This window comes from Hemitrygon akajei, chromosome 3 (genome assembly GCF_048418815.1).
Source record: "Hemitrygon akajei chromosome 3, sHemAka1.3, whole genome shotgun sequence".
NCBI classification, from domain to species: Eukaryota; Metazoa; Chordata; class Chondrichthyes; order Myliobatiformes; family Dasyatidae; genus Hemitrygon; species Hemitrygon akajei.
Genome location: NC_133126.1, coordinates 154,233,469 through 154,255,556, shown reverse-complemented (window position 1 = coordinate 154,255,556; position 22,088 = coordinate 154,233,469). Strand labels below are relative to the sequence as shown.

General features: G+C 38.8%; 1 protein-coding gene across 7 annotated transcripts in view; it reads right to left on the bottom strand.

The window, feature by feature from the left end:
- LOC140725527 (inactive N-acetylated-alpha-linked acidic dipeptidase-like protein 2) overlaps positions 1 to 22,088 on the bottom strand; it is a 965,400-nt gene that overhangs the window by 205,592 nt on the left and 737,720 nt on the right. For all 7 annotated transcript variants that reach the window (XM_073041096.1, XM_073041095.1, XM_073041098.1 and 4 more), the window contains one exon: positions 12,817 to 12,948. In XM_073041096.1, the coding sequence (XP_072897197.1) occupies positions 12,817 to 12,948 (132 nt within the window). The remainder of the gene's footprint in view (positions 1 to 12,816; positions 12,949 to 22,088) is intronic.

Sequence of the window (22,088 nt, the reverse complement as noted above, 5' to 3'; positions counted from 1 at the left end):
AAAACTGCACAACTGCACTAATAAAGTTTTAAAGGTTTTTATCTCATTAAGAACCTTGTTAAATACTCAGTAAGTGGTTTAACATCAATGTTGCTGATACATTCTGACTGGCAAATTGTTTCGTATGCAATTTATCCCAAAAGATAAATTATTCAAAATAGTGCATTTCAACCTATTTATAGACAATATAAAACAATAGGCCTGATCACATTTTCTGTGTGTAATGAAGGATTACTTCTTCCAAACTAAATGCATAGATGCAATTTATTAAAAGGAAATTATCCTTTCAAACAAAAACATGTTTTTAATTCCATCCAACAATCAGAATGACAGACACTTTTTTGGCTTTGGAAAATTTCTGATTAAAAAGCCAAAGTAATTATTTTACATTGATTAACAGAACTGCAGCTTGTGTTTATCTTAAGAAACCAATCAGTAAACCTATAATTTTGACTCGCTTAAGTCCAGTACAATGTAAATACTGATGTGCAGATCACACAACTTGTAAAGTTAAAAACTGTTTTGGCAAAAATGCTAGAAATGGCCAGAATAATGGGGAATATAGCAACAACAAATGATCAGATGATGCTGTATACTGTTTTTTGCTAAACTGCATAATGACAATTACAGTGGATTCCGGTTAATTGCGACATATCTGGCCTTATTAGACAGCTGCCCCAATTAGCCGAAGTTTCATGGAATTTGTTAAAAATCAGAATCAGGTTTAATATCACCAGCATATGTCATGAAATTTGTTGTCTTTGCGGCAGCAGTACAATGCAATACATAATAATAGAGAAAAAACACACAAATTTTATTTATATGTACTAAATAGTTAAATTAAATAAGTAGTGCAAAGATAAAAATAAATATAAAATAGTGAGGTAGTGTTCATGCATTCAATGTCCATTCAGAAACTGGATGGCAGAGGGGAAGAACCTGTTCCGTAATTGTTTAGTGTGCGCCTTCAGGCTCCAGTACCTCCTTCCTGATGGTAGCAATGAGAACAGGGCATTTTCTGGGTGATGGGGGTCATTAATGATGGATGCTGCCACCTGTAAGGAATTGTAGTTCCTTATAGTTATCAACAAAGGAATTCATCCCATGTATGCTACGGTGTTCTTCTGATTGACTGGGATACCAGACACACGAGGTGCTACTCTGCATATCAGTGACCAGGATGCTTCACTCCTTGAGAGGCTAAATGTCTCCTACACATGACTTGATCAAAGTTCAAAGTAAAATTTATTATCAGAGTACTTACATATTACCATATACAACCCTGAGATTCTTTTTTTACGGGCGTACTTAGCACATCTATAAAACAGTAAGTGTAAACATCAGGAACTATTAACTATAAACAAACTGTGCAAATGCAGATATAAATAAATAGCAATAAATAATGAGCACGAAATAACAATGTAAGTTTGTTTAAATGAGTGTAATTATTTGTTCAAGAGCCTGATGGCTGAGGGATAGTAACTGTTCTTGAACCTGGTGCTGTGAGTCCTGAGGCTCCTGTACCTTCTATCCGATGGCAGCAGCGAGAAAAGAGCATAGTCTGGGTGGTGATGACCTTGATGATGGATGCTGCTTTTCCATGGCAACATTTCGTATATACGTACTCAATAGTTGGAAGGGTTTACCTGTGATGTACTGGGCTGAATCAACTACATTTTGTAGGATTTTCCACTCAAAGGCATTGCTGTTCCCATATCTATAATGCAGCTAGTTCACACACTTTCCACCATACATCGATGGAAGTTTGCCAAGGTTTTCAATGATATGCCAAAGATTTAGGCTCCTGAGGAAGTAGAGGCAGTCTCATGCTTTCTTCACAATAATATTTATATGATGGGTCCTCTGAGATAATGACACCCAGAAATTTAGAGTTACTATGGATGATTACCAGTTCATAGATTTCTGGTATCCCTTTCCTGAAGTCTACAATCAGTTCCTTGGCCTTACACACATTGAGTGAGAGATTATTACTATTATACCACACAGCCAAGTTTCAAAATCTTCCTCCTGTAAGCTGATTCATCACCACCTTTGAAACGGCCCATACAGTGGTGTCATCAGCGAACTTGTATATAGTGTTAGAGCTGTACTTAGCCACACAGTCATAGGTGTAAAATGAGTAGAGCAGGTGGCTGAGCACACATACCTGCGGTGCACCTGTGCTGATGGAGATTATGGAGGAGATGTTTTTGCCAATCCAAACTGGCTTGGGTCCATAAGTGAGAAAATCCAGGATCGCTTTGCACAAGGGGTTTTGAGGACCAGGTTTTGGAGTTTACTGATTAGTTCTGAGGGGGTGATGGTGTTAAATGCCAGGCTGTAATCGATAAAGAGCATCCTGATATATGCATCTTTGTTGTCCAGATGTTCCAGGGTTGTGTGAAGAGCCAATGCGATGGCATCTGCTGTAAACCTGTTGCTTTGGTTGGTGAACTGGGGCGGATCCAAGTCACCATTCAGACAGGAGCTGCAATGCTTCAGCACCAGCCTCTCAAAGCACTTCATCATGTGGATGTAAGTGTCACTGGGTGATGCTCATTTAGACAGGTCATCATGCTCTTCTTGGGCACTGCTATGATTGAAGCCTGTTTGAAGCAGGTGGGTACCATACACTGTCAGAGCGAAAGGTTGAAGATATCCAGCCAGTTGGTTGGCACAGGACTTCAGTACTCAGACAGGACTCCATCCAGATCAGATGTCTTCCTTAGATCCATTCTCTTGAAGGCAGCCCGCATGTCATCTTCAGATACTGAGACCAAAGGATCATTGGGAGACATGGGTGTGTGTGACGGTTCCTCCCTGTTCTGGTGGTCAAAGCAAGCACAGAAGGCATTCAGCTCATCTGGAAGTGAAGCTCTGCAGTCCCCTATGTCACAAGATTTAACTTCGTAGGCGGTTATGGCATTTAAACCCTGACACAGCTGTCGCGCATCCCTCGTTGATTCCAGTCTAGTGTGGAATCTCCACTTTACCTGAGAGATGGCTTTCCAGAGATCATACCATACCTCTTGTACCGTTCTTGATCTCCAGACTTGAATGCCTCTGATCCGCCTCTCCACAGGTTCCGGATTTCATTGGTCAGCCAGGGCTTCTGCTTGGGGAAAACCTTGGAGCAGTTTTGTGTGGACACACTCATCCACAGCCATTGTAGTAAAGTCTGTAACGACCCTGGTGTGACCATTCAGGTCCTCAGATGTGTTCTTGAACACAGCCCAGTCCACTGACTCAAGGCAATCCTGTAACCATTCCTCAGTCTTCCACGACCACCCCACTGAAGCCTTTCTCTTTAGGCTCTGTCTGTTTGCAGGTGGCAGGAGTACAGCCAAATGATCCGACCTGCCAAAATGCAGTCTCGGGAAGGATCAATAGACATCCTTTAAAATAGTGTAGTAGTGGTCTAGTGTGTTGGGACCTCTGGTTATGTGCTGATGATAATTGGGCAGCGTTTTCTTCAAAGAATCTGGGACTATAATTTAAAATGCACCAGGATAGGCCGTTCCTTGTTTACAGACAGCATTGTGCAGTTTTGCAAGTGCTTGCTTATAATCTGCCACTGGCAGTATGCAAGCTGCAGTCAGGATCACAGATGAGAACTTTCGATGCTAATAGAATGGTTTACATCTAATTGATGGTTGTTCTATGCCAGGGTAACAAGAAGTCAACGTAATCCCATCGCCCGTACACCAACGAGACTTACTAAAAAACATACGACGCCACCTCTTTCTTTACCAGCATTCAAGTTTGGATCCATTCTGAGGTCTATGAACAGCAGAATTAGTTTTCCCTCTTTCTCTCCCTAGAGTAATTGATCATTCTTATAAGTCTTATGTGATTTTCCTGCCATTCATTACAATACTATGGAGGTATGGTTACCATATTGAATGACTTTTTAATTTTCTGACTTAAGGACATCTGTAAAAAAATAATGGAGTCCATTTATTACCTGGAGGCAGCCTCTATATTTTGTACACTTACCTCAAAGAACTTGGAGATTCCTCTGGCTATCTTAATTGCCATCAGCAAAAAAATCAACATCAACAACTTACAAATTAAAAAAAAGGCCTGTACCAACTTAGATACTGTCTGTGTTTAAAGCATCTGCAGGTGTGACGTAATGATGGTCAAAATCCAAATATGATGGGGTAATGGTCTATGGCCAAGATAAAACACCTGCCAAGCAGATATTATTAATAGTGAAAAAATACGACAGACTGAACATGATGGAAGCACATGCAGTTGGTGCTTGATTCCACTATGTACATAATGACTGCACCAATCCCTTAACTGCAGGCATCACCTGATTGTCACCATTGTTTCCACAAATCATAGTGGACAAAAAAAGATTCACTGCTGAGCATTATTCAGTGCTGATTGCGTGTCCTGACCTGTTGTTCACCTTAGAGTTTTTATGTAAGAACATTCAGAGAACATAGTACTGAGGCTAAACCTGGTAGGAACTTCAAGCACTGTTATCCCAAAAAAGAAGTGGGCATACAATATAGCAAAAAAGCTAGAAGCTAGAAGATTAGGATACTTATAAAAACCAAAAGAAGGCAACTAAAAAGTAATGTGAAGTGAAAAGGTGAAAGATGAAGGTAAGCTAGCCAATAATTTCAAAGAGGATATAAATGTTTTCTCGGATATATAAAGAGTTAAAAAAAAGGCAAAAGTGAACATTGGCATACTGGAAACTGACACTGGAGAGGTAGCAGTGGGGTAAAAGGTGGACAAGCTGAGTAAGTATTTTGTGTCAGTCTTCACTGTGAAAAACACCAGCAGTGAGAGTCTCGAGAGAGTTGGGAGACAGATGCGAGTGTAGTCACTTTTACTAAGGAGATAGGGTTGGGAAGCTGAAATGTCTGAAGGTAAATAAGTCACCTGGACCAGATGAACTACACTCCAGGGTTATGAAATGGTAGTGGAAGAGATTGTGGAGGCATTATTAGAGATCTTTCAAGAATCAGTAGTTTAGGGAATGGTTTTAAGAGAACAGGAAAATTGCCAATGTCCCTCCTCACTTTAAGAAAGAAGGTAGGTAAAGGATAGGAATTTATAGGTCAGTTAGCCTTTTTTTTTTGCAAATTGTTAGAGTCCATTATTAATTATCAGGCTTTGGGGGTATTTGGAGGCAAAGGATAAAATAGACCAAAGTCAGCATGCTTTATTTAAGGCAGAGGTTCCCAACCTGGGGTCCATGGACCCCTTGGTTAATGGTAGTGGTCCAGGACATACGAAAGTTTGGGAACCCCTGACTTCAGAGGAAATCTTGCCTTTGACAAGGTGTTGCACATGAGACTGATAAATGGACAGAAAATTGGCTGACAAAGACTGGGAATAAAGGGGGTCTTTTCCAGTTGACTGCTGGTGATTAGTTGTGTTCTGCAGGGTTCCATGTTGGGCCTGCTAGTTTTCATGTTATATGTTAACGATCTGCATGACAGATTTGATGGTACACAGAGTGATCGGATGATCTCACTGTTACCATCAGGTAGGAGATACAGAAGCCTGAAGGCACACACTCAGTGATTCAGGAACAGCTTCTTCCCCTCTGCCATCTGATTGCTACATGGACATTGAACCTGTGAACACTACCTCATTAATTTTATTATATATTTTTTGTGTTTTTGCACAATTTTAATCTATTCAATATACATATACTGTGATTTATTCACTAATTTATTTATTATTATATTTTTTGTTCTTCTTCTATATTAGGTATTACATTGAACAGTTGCTGCTAAGTTAACACATTTCATGACATATGCCTGATTCTGATTCTGAAAGGTGGAGGGCAGGTAAGATGGAAAAGCAGGGAGTCTGCAGACGATTTGGACAAATTGGATGAATGGGTAAAGAAGTGGGAGATAGAATGCAGTGTAGGGAAGTGTACGGTCATGCACTTTGGTAGAAGGAACAAAGACTATTTTTTAAATGGAGAGCAAATTAAGAAAACAGAGGTGCAAAGGGAACTGGGAGCACTCGTGCTGGACTTCCTACAGCTTAACTTGCAGGTTGACTGAGTAGTAAGAAAGGCAAATACCATGTCAGCATTCAACAGCAACTATACTACCTGAGATTCTTAAGGAGAGCTGCCTCAAAGATTGTTGGCCAACTTATATCAATGTGCAGTAAAGAACATATTGACATATGGAATGACTGTTGGGTACTCTAACTGCAGTAAGACAGATCGCAATGGGTGATTAGGATGGCTCGGTACATTATTATTGGGACTCAGCTACCGGATTTGGAGAAAATCTACAAATCTCGATGCCTACAGCACACTTGTATCATCATTAAAGACCTCCCGGACACTTCGATCTTCTCCCGTCTGGTAGGAGATACAAAAACATCTTAGCCAAGGCAGTAAGACTGAAAAGCAGCCTCTTTCCGGGGGCTGTTGTGCAGCTGAATAACGCTACTCCCCAGTTTTCCAGTGGCCTTTGAGTGTTGTGGATTATCAAAACCACTTGTTGCATGTTAATATGGGAATTTCTATTTATTTATTTTTAATTAAGCCATACTATATGCATTGAAAATATCTGCTTTGCACGGACTGGAGTAGCACCACAATCTTGAGCAATGACAATAAAGTTCTATTCTTTTCCTCACATTCTGCATTTCAAGAGGACTAGAAAATGTAAGTAAGGATGTAATTCAGAGGCTTTAGAAGGCATTGATTAGACGATCTTTGGAATATCGTGAGCCGTTTTGGGCCTCGGATCTAAGAGAGGATGTGTTGGCTTTGGAGATGTTTTAGGAAGGTTTATGAGAATAATCCTGGGAATGAAAGGGTTAATTTTTTGAGGGTAGTTTGATTGCTCTATGCCTGTACTCCCTGGAGTTCAAAATAATAATGGGGGAACTCAGTGAAACCTACTAAATACTAAAAATGTCCTGGATAAAGCAGACATGAAGAGAATGTTTTCAGTAAGGGGAGAGTCTTGGACTAGAGGACACAGGCTCAGAAAAGAAGAAACTCCCTATAGAACTGAGGTGAGGAGGAATTCCTTTAATCCTATGGTGGTGAATTTGTGGATTTCACTGCTACAGACAGCTGAGGAGTCCAAGTCATTGGATATACTTAAAGTAGAGTTTGATAGGTTCTTGATTAGTAAGGACATCAAAAGTTACAGGAAAAAGGCAGGAGAATGGGGTTGAGAAACTGTGATCAAATGGCAGAGCAGACACAACGGCTGAAAGACCTAATTCTGCTCCTGTGTCTTATGGTACGTGGCAGGAAGTAAGTATGAATGAAGTATAAAATGTCAAAGTTTAAGCATCTTTACCTGAATGCTCACAACATTCAGAGGTCATCCGCTGAAGGGTCTGTTTTTGTGCTGTACAACAACATGTTCGACAAAATATCAAAGGTGTTTATGAAAGGAACTGTCAAGGCTACTGTAGAAGAGGAATGTATTGTGGTGGTATGTGTCAAGACAAGCTATTTAGCATTTGGTCATTGAGTTTCTCATTCAAACATATATCTGAGTTAGTGCAGACAAATATATACTCATATAAAATTAAATCATTCTGCATCAATTTCACTGCCTTCACAACTGTTATAGGAAAATTATCCTCTATTGCCTGAAGTGTGAATATTATATTCTCTACGTTGGTATCAGTATCTCCTCGAGGTAATGCTGAATGTGCATCTGTCTGGTGTTGTGCCTTGATGCTCAATATTTAATTGTATTCTATAAGAATCTGCTAATCAATTAATTGCACATAAACATACCCCGCAGCAGTCAATTCAGGAAGGCATCAAACTATAGTGTTAAAAGATAAATTGACAACCATCAGTAATAGTCCTGCATGACCTTTGGTTTCTGGTTCAGAATTTGTAACTTTCTATGATTTTTAAATTAACTCCTCAATTAAAACATCTTTCGTGGTGTCAAGAGTTGTTTGAAAGTTGTATGTTAAGCATCTCCCCGTTTGCAAACTGCTTTTTTATTTTTCACATGGTTTTGTTTTGAGGAGGGGTCTTTTATCATTTCCTGCAATTTCAGAAAACTGCATTCTCTGTAGAGCATTTTCATCACTTCTACAGAAGAATTCAAGGGTTCCTCTCCTTTATCATAAAAGCCAAGGTCCCTGATTTAGCATGATTTGATCTGAGCTGCCATTTTGCCCTGTTCTCTCTTTAGCCGTCACAAAACATATTCCATATTTTATCTCTTCAGCAGTCACAAGACATATTCCACATATCATCGCTTATTTCTCCTCTGATCTTCAGTCTTGCCAGTTGAATTCTGTTGTTACTAATCATGAATCTACAGAATTATTCTACCACAATGAATACACAGTGTGATGATGTCATTGTTTCAAATGGCACAGTTTTTTTTTGTTTCATCCTATGCTTGTTACCAATGTAATGTACATGTCCCTATGGGTTCCTAGTCTATACTAAAGTAATATGCAGTAATGGAATGTGCTAATAAATAGTAGGCGATTTGAGCTGCACATGAATACAAGTGATCTAGTCAAAGTTGAAGTGGCATCACACAACTGAAAAACCATTGAAGTCCTGTTGCACAAAATAAATCCTATTGTAAAAAAATTGCTGAAACCCTTTTAGTTGTAACCCCTTTAGGGAAGTCCTTTAAAATAGTATCTTTTTCAAGAGCAAAGACAATTAATAGGTGCACTTCTAAAGTTACAAAAATTGTTATTTTTATCTTATATAAAAAAACTGATAAAACCTGAACTGGACAAATCAAGGAAATTTCACAACCCGGAGTGGTGAAACTCATTGAGAATATGCCCAAATTGGTGATAATCTTCTAAAAAGTTCTCTCACATGCCATGGCAATTTTGAACAGAGATTATCGTTGATTAATGAATTAGTACATCATTATGGACTTTTTTAATGAAAAAGGATGAAACCTCTTGCTTATATACATGTATTCATTGTTTTACTATTAATAAAAATATAACAAAGACAGATAGAAATAAATGTACTTTTTAGAAAACATGATCAAAACTTATTAATACTGATATTTTAAAAGACAATTGAAAAATGACAGCTCTATATAATATAGTTATTGTACCTTGTATATAAAGTAAGAAATATGAATGGGAAATTATAACTTTTGGTGCATACTGTATTTATAAAAGATTAAGGAAAAGAAAATAAGCAGATTTTACTCTCAGGGAGACTTTTGTTGCTTTACTAACACTTAAAAATATTCTATATCCAGCTAAACTACATACACTATTTACTGTTATTATCACTAATTTCCAGTGTTCACTCACAAACAGGAGGAGGATCTGGTCCGCGGATTGAGATTCTAAATTGGAAAATGGCCTATTTTGATGGTATCAGAAAGGATCTGGCAAGCTTAATTGGGACAGGCTGGGTTTTTTTTGCATCTGTATTTTACTCAGGAGATGGACACAGATTTTATAGATGTGAGGCAAAGCGGAACCAACTTCATGGGCCCAGAACAGACTGCAGAGCAGGAGGTGTTTGTTATCCTGAGGCAAATCACGGTGGATAAATCCCAAGAACTTGACAAGGTGTTCCCTTGGACCCTATGGGAGGCAAGTACAGAAATTGCCAGGCCCTAGCAAAGATATTTAAAACATCCTTAGCAGCAGGAGAGGTACCAAAGGATTGGTGGACAGCCAATGTTGTTCCACTGTTTAAAAAAAGGTTCTAAACATAAACCAGGAAATTATAGTGAGTCTGACATCAGTAGTTGGAACGTTATTGGAAGGTATACTAAGGGCCTAGAAATCGAAGTATTTGGATAGACAAGGGACGTCAGCATGGTTTCGTGCATGGTTGGTCACGTCTAACCAATCTTTTCAAGTTTTTCAAAGAAGCTACCAGGAAAGTAAATGAAGTCAAGGCAGTGGATGTTGTCTACATGGACTTTAGCAAACCATTTGACAAGGTCCTGCGTTGGAGGTTGGTCAAGGAGTTTCAGTCGCTCAGCATTCAAGATGAGGTAGTAAACTGGATCAGACATCAGCTTTGTGGGAGAAGCCAGAGAATGGTAGTAGATGGTTGCCTCTCTGACTGGAGGCCTATGACTATTGGAATGCTGTAGCGATTGGTACTGGGTTCTTTAAGTTTGTTATCTATATCAATGATCTGGATGATAATGCTGTTAATTAGATCAGCAAATTTGCAGATGACACCAAGATTGGAGCTGTAGTGGACAGTGAAGAAGGCTATCATGGCTTGCAGAGGGATCTGCATCTGTGTAAAAATGGGATACGAATTTCAGATGGAATTTAATGTTGGCAACTGTGAGGTGTTGCACTTTGGCAGGGGCAACTAGGGCAGGCCTCATACAGTGACCAGGATGGCACTGAGAAGTGTGGTAGAACAAAGGGGTCTGGGAGTACAGGTTCATAAGTCACTGAAAGTGTCATCACATGTAGACAGGGTCATAAAGAAGTTTTTGGCTCAACAGCCTTCATAAATCAATGTACTGAGTACAGGAGATGGGCTGTTACTTTGAACTTGTATAAGACGTCGGTGAGGCCTAATCTGTAATATTATGTGCAGCTTTGGTCACCTACCTAGAGGAAAGATGTAAAAAATGTTGAAAGAGTACAGAGAAAATTTACAAGGATGTTGCCATGTTTGGAGGACCTGGGTTATAAGGAAAGATTGAATAGTTTAGGCCTGTATTCCTTAGAACATAGAAGATTGAGAGGAGGTTTGATAGGGGTATACAAAATTATAAGGGGTATACGTAGCGTAAATTCAAGCAGGCTTTTTTCCAGTGAGGTTGGGTGGGATGACAACCAGACATCAAAGCTTAAGGGGAAGATGAGGGGAAGCTTCTTCACTCAGAGGGTCATGCGAGTGTGAAATGAGCTGTCAGCACAAGTGGTGCATGTAAGCTTGATTTCAACGTTTAAGAGAAGTTTGGATAGGGACATGGATGGTGGAGGTGTGGAGGGCTATGGTCCCAGTACAGGTCAATGGGAGCAGGCAGTTTAATTGGTTTCAGCATGGACTAGATGAGCAGAAGGGCCTGTTTCTGTGTTGTGCTTCTCTACGACTGCGAAAAAATATAAGCAGAGCAAGCCAATGTCAACTGGTCCAACTGTTTACTACCCAAATAGTGACGTATAAACCAGGTCTGAGAGGATTTTGAAATGTATCACATGTTCTTGCAACTGTCTAGCTGGCAACAAGCAAGTGTGAGACATTTCCTGTAAAAATATCTCACTGCTCTTGGGTTGTAAAGAATCATTTGCTACTTCATTTGGCCATAAAGACATTAATTATGTATCTTTTTTATTATGGATGGGGTTTAAAGACTTGAGAGGTGGCATTGCATGCTCCATTGCCAATGAAATTATTATGTGTGCCATCCTGGGCATGCATGTTATTGGTTTGCCACCCGGCTCTTCAAATGGAATTAAACAGGTTGGGAAGTTGCTCCATAGCTCTTTACCCTATTTTTAATGATTTGTTACATTGCAAGGGATTAGACTCAAAGAATCTACAAACAGGACAGACTCTGTGATTTCCTCCTAGATCTTTTAAGACCCAAATCTAAGACCAAGACACAAGAAAGACTCTTCATTAAGACAGGCAATTGGATCCTGTTGCCCCACCCATGGACACAACGAGCCAGCAAATAGTTCCTCAAACGTTTGGAAAGCCATTTCCAATTATTTAAAATACAGTTCCTTATAGATGACCCAGTTAACTAAAAATACATTTTTGTGACAAATTCCTCTCTAAATGTCAAGCTGCACCAGAAATCCTCTAAAAACTGTTCAACTGCAGTAGCTCATGACTGACTTTTCATCCAGTCATTTGCAAATAAATGAGTTGAAAAGTTGAGATTGATTAATAACACTCAAATGAAATATTGAGTACATCTTGTGTCCCTGTCATTGAGATACCCAGAGTAAGAACACTCCCTCATATATAACATGATCAGTCTACTTCTAAAGATTTTTTTTGTAAAATATGAAAATATTTCTCCAGTCATTCTGCAGAGCTGATCTGCTTTACGCCAGGATTAGTCACGATCATTTTTGAATACTTCCTAATGCAAGTTTACCTTGTACCGCAGCAATCAAATTAGCATAACTAACTTCAAATGAAGTATCATCAATGCATTATAAAGCCTCAGCATAATTCTTTAGATTTATATTCATGTATTCCAGCATTATATTTTAACATGCTATTACCTTTTAAAATTAGCCTCATTGTACGAACATTGAAACCGATTAATAGTACTCCCAGGTTTCTTTCAAGATCTTCCCACATTAATTCATTTCTTTTGTATGATTATGCTCCATATTTGGTTGAATTATATGGGATATATTATGATTACTGGTTTTGCATCTCATTTGTATTTGTCTGTTAGATTGTTTAACCAGTTCATTTTCTTTCACAAATCTTTTGCTTCACCTTGTAACACTCTTGTTATCCCTATTTTCTGCAACTAGTAACATGTAGGGATTTAATATCCAGGTTGTCTTTGAGCAGCCAAAATAATATCAACTTAATAAGGATGCAAACAAAATGAAATAATTGAAATTAGCACTTTAAAAATCATTGATGAAATGAAACAGCAATGGAAAAAGAGAGAAAAAGGGAATGGAAAAATAAATGATATCCAATAAAAAGAGAAATAGAATTCCAAACAAGAAAAAGAGAGGAAGAAACCAAATAGCTCTCATTGTGCTGATTGACCACATTCAGAAAATATCTGGTTCTATGTTGTGATGCTTACATTTTTACAAACTTCAGCAGTCTGACAGATCTTAAATAAATCATTTGTTTAATATGCCTGGCATTTCGAAGGGACATACCTTGTTTATAACATCAGTTGCTAGTTGCCGAAGTGAAGGAGATGCAACAGTGTTCAGGCTTCCATTTCCCACAACAGGCTTGAATAGGTTGATATAAGCCACTGCATTATTCTGTAGAATGTGTTCCATCTCCTGAAAAAGAATAGTGTACCTATTGCATTATGACTGATAAATAATGATGAATTTATGCATGTGTTTACTGTGAAATAAAAGAAAAATTTACAGACACAGACATAATTTATTGATCCCGAGGGAAATTGGGTTTCGTTACAGTCGCACCAACCAAGAGTAGTGAAGAAATATAGCAATATAAAACCATAAATAATTAAATAATAATAAGTTAATCATGCCAAGTGGAAAAATAAGTCCAGGACCAGCCTATTGGCTCAGGGTGTCTGACACTCCGAGGGAGGTGTTGTAAATTTTGATGGCCACAGACAGGAATGACTTCCTATGACGCTCAGTGTTCATCTGGGTGGAATGAGTCTCTGGCTGAATGTACTCCTGTGTCTAACCAGTACATTATGGAGTGGATGGGAGTCATTGTCCAAGATGGCATGCATCTTGGACAGCATCCTCTTTTCAGACACCACCGTCAGAGAGTCCAGTTCCAACCCCACAACATCACTGGCCTTACAAATGAGTTTGTTGATTCTGTTCCGTGTCTGCTACCCTCAGTCTGCTGCCCCAGCACAAAACAGCAAACATGATAGTACTGGCCACCACAGACTCGTAGAACATCCTCAGCATCGTCCAGCAGATGTTAAAAGACCTCAGTCTTCTCAGGAAATAGAGACGGCTCTGACCCTTCTTGTAGACAGCCTCAGTGTTCTTTGACTAGTCCAGTTTATTGTCCATTCGTATCCCCAGATATTTGTAATCCTCCACCATGTCCACACTGACCCCATGGATGGAAACAGGGGTCACCGGTGCCTTAGCCCTCCTCAGGTCCACCACCAGCTCCTTAGTCTTTTTCACATTAAGCTGCAGATGATTCTGCTCACACCATGTGACAAAGTTTCCCACCGTAGCCCTGTACTCAGCCTCATCTCCCTTGCTGATGCAACCAACTATGGCAGAGTCATCAGGAAATTTTTGAAGATGGCAAGTTATTACATTTATGTAATAACTTTCATGGTGTTCTACAGTATTTTGTAGCCAACAGCATACTCTTGCACAACAGTCACTGATTTCATATGGAAACACAGCAAACAATTTGCTGATTGGTAACTCCTATAAACAGCAATCTGACAGAGTCAAATAATGGAATAATGGGCCAGTAACAAACTGCCTGCTCTGTCTGCTGACCTTGATAGTAAGAACAGACTGATTCAATAGCAAAACCTCACAAAATATGAGCGCATTGATGCCTTCACAAGTATAGGCCGAAACGAGCTCTGTCAGAAAAGAAGCTAAAAGAAAACTGAAAGCCATTTAATAAGCATTGGTGCCAATTAGTCATTGTCAGATATATCAAAGTGTTTGGTTATTTCAGAAGGTCTTTGAAATAAATAAAATTTTAAAGTTTACTAACATTAAAAGAAATATTAAACCACATTAAAATTATAGAATTTTTGATAAAAAATAAAACACACTCTCAAACAATAAAAATATTTTATGCACCCTTAAATACTTCAAAATTATAAAAGGCTGAAATTTTATCCTTGCTTCTCATTGCTGTTGAATGAATGGACTTGCTGTTCCTATGGCAGCTTTAAACTTGCATTAGATCAGCAGGCAGATTTCCAAGTGTAGGAATCACACTCTGGAGACCGTGAGACATCCAGTGTTGTGGTGCAGTCAGCAGAATCCTACCAAACAGCCGCCAGGAAATTTTGGGCTTTTGTATTTGTTCAGAAGTCCCATGCTCACTGACCCTTATGTCGAAAATGTCAGTAGCCTGGTATGACTGCTGACAACTCTTAGCAAGCTTCTGCCATTCATGACTCTCTGATGTGATGTGGAATAAATATTTTGGCCAGAACACAGAGAATAACTTCCCTTTTTTCCCTTGAAATCTTGTGCATCAACGTGAAAAATTAATGGGGCATTCGTTTGGTATTTTTCTGGAAGGGAATACTGTCAAGACAGCTGTACTCCTTTGACTCTACATAAAAATATCAGTCTGGATTTTTGTTCTCAAGTGGGATATGTAACAAGGACAGTATTACTTGTAGTTCATAGAAGAGTTAGCAAATTTCCAGTTCCTATTTCCTCCTTTCTTTTGACCATTATCCACCCCCAACTGCACTCCAGCTCCAAACATCCCAATTATGTAGAAATGAGACAATTTGGAAATTTAATGTAAGATAAACAATTGTTATTGAAATACCTTCTCTCCATTAAAATCCATGAATGCAACTTTCTCTTTGTGCTTCATCATTCCTTATTTTCAATTCATATTAAACATGTTATATGAATAATACTGTCACTCAGTTTTGTCTCGCTGGATTCAACTGCAATAGGTTCAGTTGAAAATGGGCTGAAGTTAATTATTTTGTTAGATACACAAAGTTTAAAAATGGTCTACATGATGAACATGATTCTGCAGGATAATTTGATCCGATGGAATGAGAATAAAAATGAAAAGGTAATTATTTGTCCTTATGTTCAGACTAACTGACTTGCATCTAAATATCCATAACAGGCCATGACTTTTTTTTAAGCAATCTGTTAGAAATGCAACATTCCACATTACTATTTCTCAGCCAGAAACAGGCAAAGAGGTTAAATCTTATATGTATCTGGATTTTCGGAAATATTTATAAAATCAGGAGCATTGGATTCTAACTCAAATATTAGAATAACACGGCCCTTTCAGAAGTTCAGGAAAGAATAGAAAGTACTGTAGTTAATTTTTAGAATTCGCACAGAAGGTAAAGGTCTAGCCATTTTAATGTCTTGTTTAAGTGCAGTAGCTCTACAAATACCCAGATACTTGAGTTAAGATTTACTATAATGACTGTGTTTTAAAACATTTTATTAATGTAAAACACATTCCATTGAGCGGGTTTAATATTAACTAGCATGGCAGTAAGTGAAGCATGCTAACAGGGGTTCAATTAATGAAACAAAATAGTGTCTGTATGCTCAATATTCATCCAACTCCTCAGAAACTGCTTCATCGAATGGGCATCCCTGTGCCATTTGTCAAGTCCCTCCCACTATCACACAGTTGATGTTTCACTTGGATCCGGAGGTGACACAAATATACGTGGGAAAACGGGGTGAAAAGGCAAAAGCCAATACCGGCACCAGCCAGATTACTTTGATAACATCTGCTCTTGCTTCCCTTGTCCCACACTAATGGATGTATTAGTCAGTTACAACCCAAACTCCACAGAGTTCATAGGCAAACTAGTTAGCTCATTGAAATTGGAGATCCCTTTAACATGATGGGAACTGAAGGGCTATGATTTAATGTCTCATTCTTTCTTCCAAATCTATGATCAGAAATTTGCAGCAACTTATTTAGGGACCATTTTTATTTAAAAATTTAAATATCAGTGTGGAAAATATGCCCCCGAAAGTCTTGTGGAATAAATAAATATCAATTTACAGAGAAGCATATATCAGTTACTCACTCAACCTACTGAACTCAAATAATCTGGTTTTTAAGTCATCGCTGTGCACAACTCTCTAACAGAGTTAGCTCTGTTAGTAGCTTAAATCACAGTTCTTTGTATGTTTTTATGATATCTCATGTACATTATAACTTTTTATTCCTGGTTTTGTGGCAGCAAATTTACAATATAGTACTTAAAATTTCTGTTCACCCCCTGTAGAAATTTATAATTCAGGATGCTGATTAACATACAAAAATGATATTTAATATACAAATGTCAATTTGTAGAAATATCTCCTCTTGGCACAGACTCTGTGTCTCAAAATATTTTTACTGCTTCCATACCAGCACTTATATTCTTCCATTATTTAGCAGATTCTAAGTGCTTTCTTTTTGCGAAAGAGGAGGTAAACTTTCAAAGCATCGTTTCTCTCCCCAGGTACTCTGCTAAATCTAGATAAATTTCTCATTCATTCACTCTACTCATGAAAGTGAGAACCAAATACATCACATTTGTTAAATTTACCCCATGTTTGCATGCAGTGAGCTGATTTTTTTTGAATTTTTAACTGGGCAGAGCAAGAGCATTAACCTTCCATCAAAACCTAAGGTTACTTGAAACACCAACTCAATAAACAGCAGACTATCAAACTAGATTGTAAAATGCTTCATTGCCACCTTGGACTTTGCATAAATTGGAAACAGTACTGGAAATAAAGATTCCAATATAATAAAATGGTAGTGTTTACAATTTATGTTTATGATTGGAAGTAAGACTGCTTATTCACAGTTGTAAAATAGTTGATGCATAAAACCAGGAAATTAGAATACACAATTCAAATTAAGGATAAACAGATTTAATTTTTGATCAAAGAATAAAAACATTTTTGATATTCATGTGTTATTCTGCAAAAATGAATCATGGTTTATTCATTTATATTACTGAAGAAGTTGATATTACAACTTAGTCTTCCAGCAACAGGTTTCTACCTTTTTGGTATTCTCACTCTCTCTTAGGAAAATTACTCTGGTTTTCTCTCAGACAGAATTGGAATCAGTTTTAACATGGCTGGCCTATGTCATGCAATTTGCTCTTTGTGATAGCAGTACAGTGGAATACGTAATCAAAAGAAGAAGTATAAATTACTTTAAGAAATATATATATAAATAAATTAAATATGTAGTGCAAAAAGACAGCAGAAACAAAATGGTGAGATAGTAGATGAGTTCATTGTCCATTCAAAACCCTGATGGAGGAGGGGAAATGTTGAGTGTATATCTTGAGGCTCCTGTACCTCCTCCTTGATGGTAGCAATGAGGACTGGGCATGTTCTGGGTGATGGGGGTCCTTAATGATGGATGCTGTCTTTTTGAGGCATCGTCTTTTGAAGATGTCTTTGATGCTGGGGAGGCTACAGCTCATGATGGAGCTGGCTGAGTTGCAACTTCCTGCAGTTTTTTTCTGATCCTGTCCATAGCAGATGGTGATGCAACCATGTTGTCCATGGTACATCTGTAGAAATTTGCAGGAGTCTTTGGTGACATACCAAGTCTCCTCAAATTCCTAATGAAATATAGTCGCTATTATGCCTTCTTTGTGATTACAATATGTTGGGCCCAAGATAGATCTTCAGAGATGTTGACACCCCGGAACTTGAAACTGCTCACTCTCTCCATGCTGATTCCTTGATAAGGACTGCTGTGTGATCCCTTGATTTCCTCTTCCTGAATTCCACAATCAATTCTTTGGTCTTACTGTTATTGAATACATGGTTGTTGTTTCAACACCACTCAATAGTTGATCTATCTCACTCTTGTATACCTCCTCGTCACCATCTGCAACTCTGCCAACAATATCTGTGTCATTGGCAAGTTTATAGATGTGCCTAGTCACACAGTCATGGGGGTACAGAGTAGAGCAGCAGGCTAAACACACATTCTTGAGGTGCACCAGTGTTGATTGCCAGCAAGGAGATCTTATTGCCGATCTGCGCTGACTGTGGTTTCCAAATACAAGAGCTCAGTTGTAGAGGAAGTTACGGAGGCCCAGGTTTAAATGACTTCGCAATACAGTGTGGAGTAGGCCCTTCAAGCCCTTTGAGCCATGTTAGCCCAGCAACCCCACAACCCTGATTAGCCATAGCCTAATCACGGGACAATTTATAAGACCAATTAACCTACCCAGTATGTCTTTAGACTGTGGGAGGCAACTGGAGCACCTGAGGAAAACCCACTTATATCAGTGGGAGGATGCACAGAGTCTCCTTAGAGAATGACACCGGAATTGAATTCTGGATTAGGAATGCCCCAATAGCATTGTACTACCCGCTATACTACTAATTTTGGAGCTTGTTGATTAGTACTGAGATGATGATGCTGAGCTGTAATCGATAAACAGCTGCTATAAATAGAAATTGCTATTGTCCAGGCAGCTCAAGCTGAGTGGAGTGCAGTAGATAAAATTGCAACTGATGAAGTGCTTTGAGAGGTTTATCATAGCAAGACTCAACTCCCAGCTAAGCAAGGACCTGGGCCTGCTACAGTTTGCCTGTTACCACAGTAGATTTACAGTGCAGGCAATCTGACTGGCTCTCTGCTCGGCTTCACAGTAGATGTAGTTGCAAATCAGCAACAATTGTTGAGGCAGCTCACCCTGCAATCAAGTTGCAAAGCAACATTTTCCATTTGGATTTCTCGAGACCTCGGCTATCAAGATCAATACATTGTCAAATTCTTCCCATCCTTTAGAATATTCTCCAAGATATTCTAACAAAGAAGCCATAGGATGTTGGGAACGGAACACACAATGTGCTGGAGGAGCTCAGCAGGTCAGGCTGCATCTGTGGATGGAAATAAATTATGACATTTTAAGCCGAGACACTTCATCGGGACTGGTGAAGGTCTTGGCCTAAAACGGCGACTGTTTGTTTCTTTCCACCGATGCTGCCTGACCTGCTGAGCTCCTGCGGCACATTGTGTGCTTTGCTCTGGATTTCCAGCATCTGCGGTACCTTTTGTGTAAAGGATGGTGGGAGACTTCACTCTCCAAATACTGTATATGATGTGAGATTTATTGGGAAGCAAAAGCAGCAAAAACAGATCGTGATGCTTCCACCTCAATGGGTAAATTAAACATTATATTTCTGGAACCAAACACTATACAAATTCTTCGTACTTCATTAACTATCTGCCCAAACAATTTGCTTTTTTATTCCCTTGCTCTGACTCATCGTAAGCAAGACGATCAGAATTTGGTATCTTACATCTAGATAATGCCAGGTCTATGAAAGCCTGTTGCATGTAAATACAAACATGCTTCTCATGGATTTTGCAATGATACTCACTGTCCACAACTCATCACATTTACTACTGCCTCTAATGTCAATTAGTTTTGGTGAAGCAGTAATTTTACGTCCTTATTCACAAACATATACATCATGTTCTGTTTAATTTATTTTCTGTGTTTCATAGATTCAGCTATTTTAGTTTTGCACTATGTAAAGATACAGCTGTTTCTCCCTGCCATAAGTTAATCCTTGACCTTTATTTTACTATGGATCTTCAAACTGATCTTAAATAGTGTTAGATCTGTTTTAATGGAAACACTGAGAAACCACTTTAAAAACTGTATGCCTCTCTTGATATCCAAACTGTATGGCAAAGTAGGAAAAAGAAAATTCAAGACCATTTACTAATTTTCTGGTTATAGTGTTCCTAAAAGAATAAATACTGATAAAATGTATTTAGCAACTGAAATCCAGAAGGGATAAGACCTACTCACGTCTAAAAAAGAAACTGTTAAATTGAGTTTAGGCCTCAAGAATATGACATTTTGGCAGGCGAGCTATGAAACTCGAACAACAGCATTTTACAGCAACTTGCTTCCCTGGTGTCTGTGACACAACAGCACAGAAGTTAAAACATGCCAGATAATGTAAATCAGCAGTAAATGAAGACGTGGAAGACAGGTAATGAAAATGCTGGCAGAAAGACTGTGCTGGCATCTTGATCAGGATCAGATTTAAACTGACTGATCACCACAATTTAGTAAGGAGTATAATTTTCTTTAGTAGGACCCATTGATGTCCTTGATCTAATCATTCTTTCACTAAATGTTTAAGACTGAAATCAGATATAAAACACTGAAAAGGAAGCATTTTGAAATCATTCAGCCATATTCCAATACCCATTAACACCTACCTGATAATTGCTACATTTTAAAAATTAAATATTCACAAAATAATAACTCAAATGCAGATAATTAGCATTACTGTTAAATCATGCTAATGTTAGTAGCATTGCAATGTTTAAATGGTTATTAATTCAAATAATGGAAAGATTATAATGCTGTTGGCATCAAAAATATACTTCCTTCTTGACTTCAAAATTAGCTTTCAGTATTTCACCAAATAGCCAGTTATTAGTGAATCAAAAACGGCAGATTATTATTCTGTTATTGTCACTCATGGTAACTTCTGCTTTACAAAAAGACCACTCGACAACTTAATGGCCAAAAGAGCATCGTTATCTGGGACGGCAAATGATATTTACAATACAGACACTTCCAGGTACCTTGTGCGGCATGGGTGGAGGATAATATACAATGCATACTGGGAGTAAAAAGAGCGGAAGTAAAGACCCCGTCAACCCCGGATCCCGCCTCTTGCTACCAACAGCTCCCCGATTAGTATTAACTTACTTTTAATAAGACTCACATTACAACAATTCTCCCCCTTTAAAATCCAACTTTCCCCAAATATAGAAGAACTGGGAAATAAAAAACAGTGGTATCATTAGCAACAGGTTACCAATACAAAAACACCGAAAAAACATGGTAAATTCAACATTCAATCTAACAACAAAAAGAACTATCCAATCAAAGATTCAGTCTGTCAGGAGGTTTGCAAAGGCGCTGCGATCTACGCACTACCCCCAGTGACCCAGCAGGCACCGCTGGTGAGGATGTTTTGGGTGGATCTACTGTTGGGGACACGAGAGGGGGTCTGTGTGTCCACGTGAGAATGTCCATCCTCTTCAGGGGACTCTGCCCCCTCTGCCAGTGTGTTTCCCTCTAGCAAAGTCACTGGTGGACATGCTTTCCTGGTATGCATTAAGTGGTCATTGCTCCTTAACTGTTTTGGACTAGTGAGCTTCTTTGAAATCGGTGGCAAGCTATTCTCAGCATTACTGGGATAAACGGCATCTGCAGGTTTGCCACCTAGCTCTTCACTAATGACTGATGCAGTAGCCCCTGAATCAATCTCAAACTTAATGTCCTTTCCCTTGACAGTGACTGCGACACAATATAGTTCAGGTGGTCCCTCATCCGTTTCCACCCCAAACATGTTGTAGGCACACGCTGCCTCCTTGTCTGCTTCTTCTAGGTGATGTGTGGCTGCCTGAGTCTGTTGAGCTTTCCCCTGCCCAGGCTTAACCTTACCCTTTATGCTCCTGCACTTTTTACAAGCATGGTAGCCAGTATCTTTGAATTTACAAACATTTGCATAGTGCGTTCCTCCACACCGAAAACATTCCACTCGCTTTTCCTGTCTACCAGTCTCCCTCCTGAGTTGGAGCACTGCCATCGACTGCGACCCCCCATATCCTTTCTGTATATCCTTGGCATTATTAGCAGCCAACTCCATGCCTTGAGCAATCTCTAGGGCTGTCTTGAAAGTCAACGGTGGGGTTTCCCCCAACAAGCGGC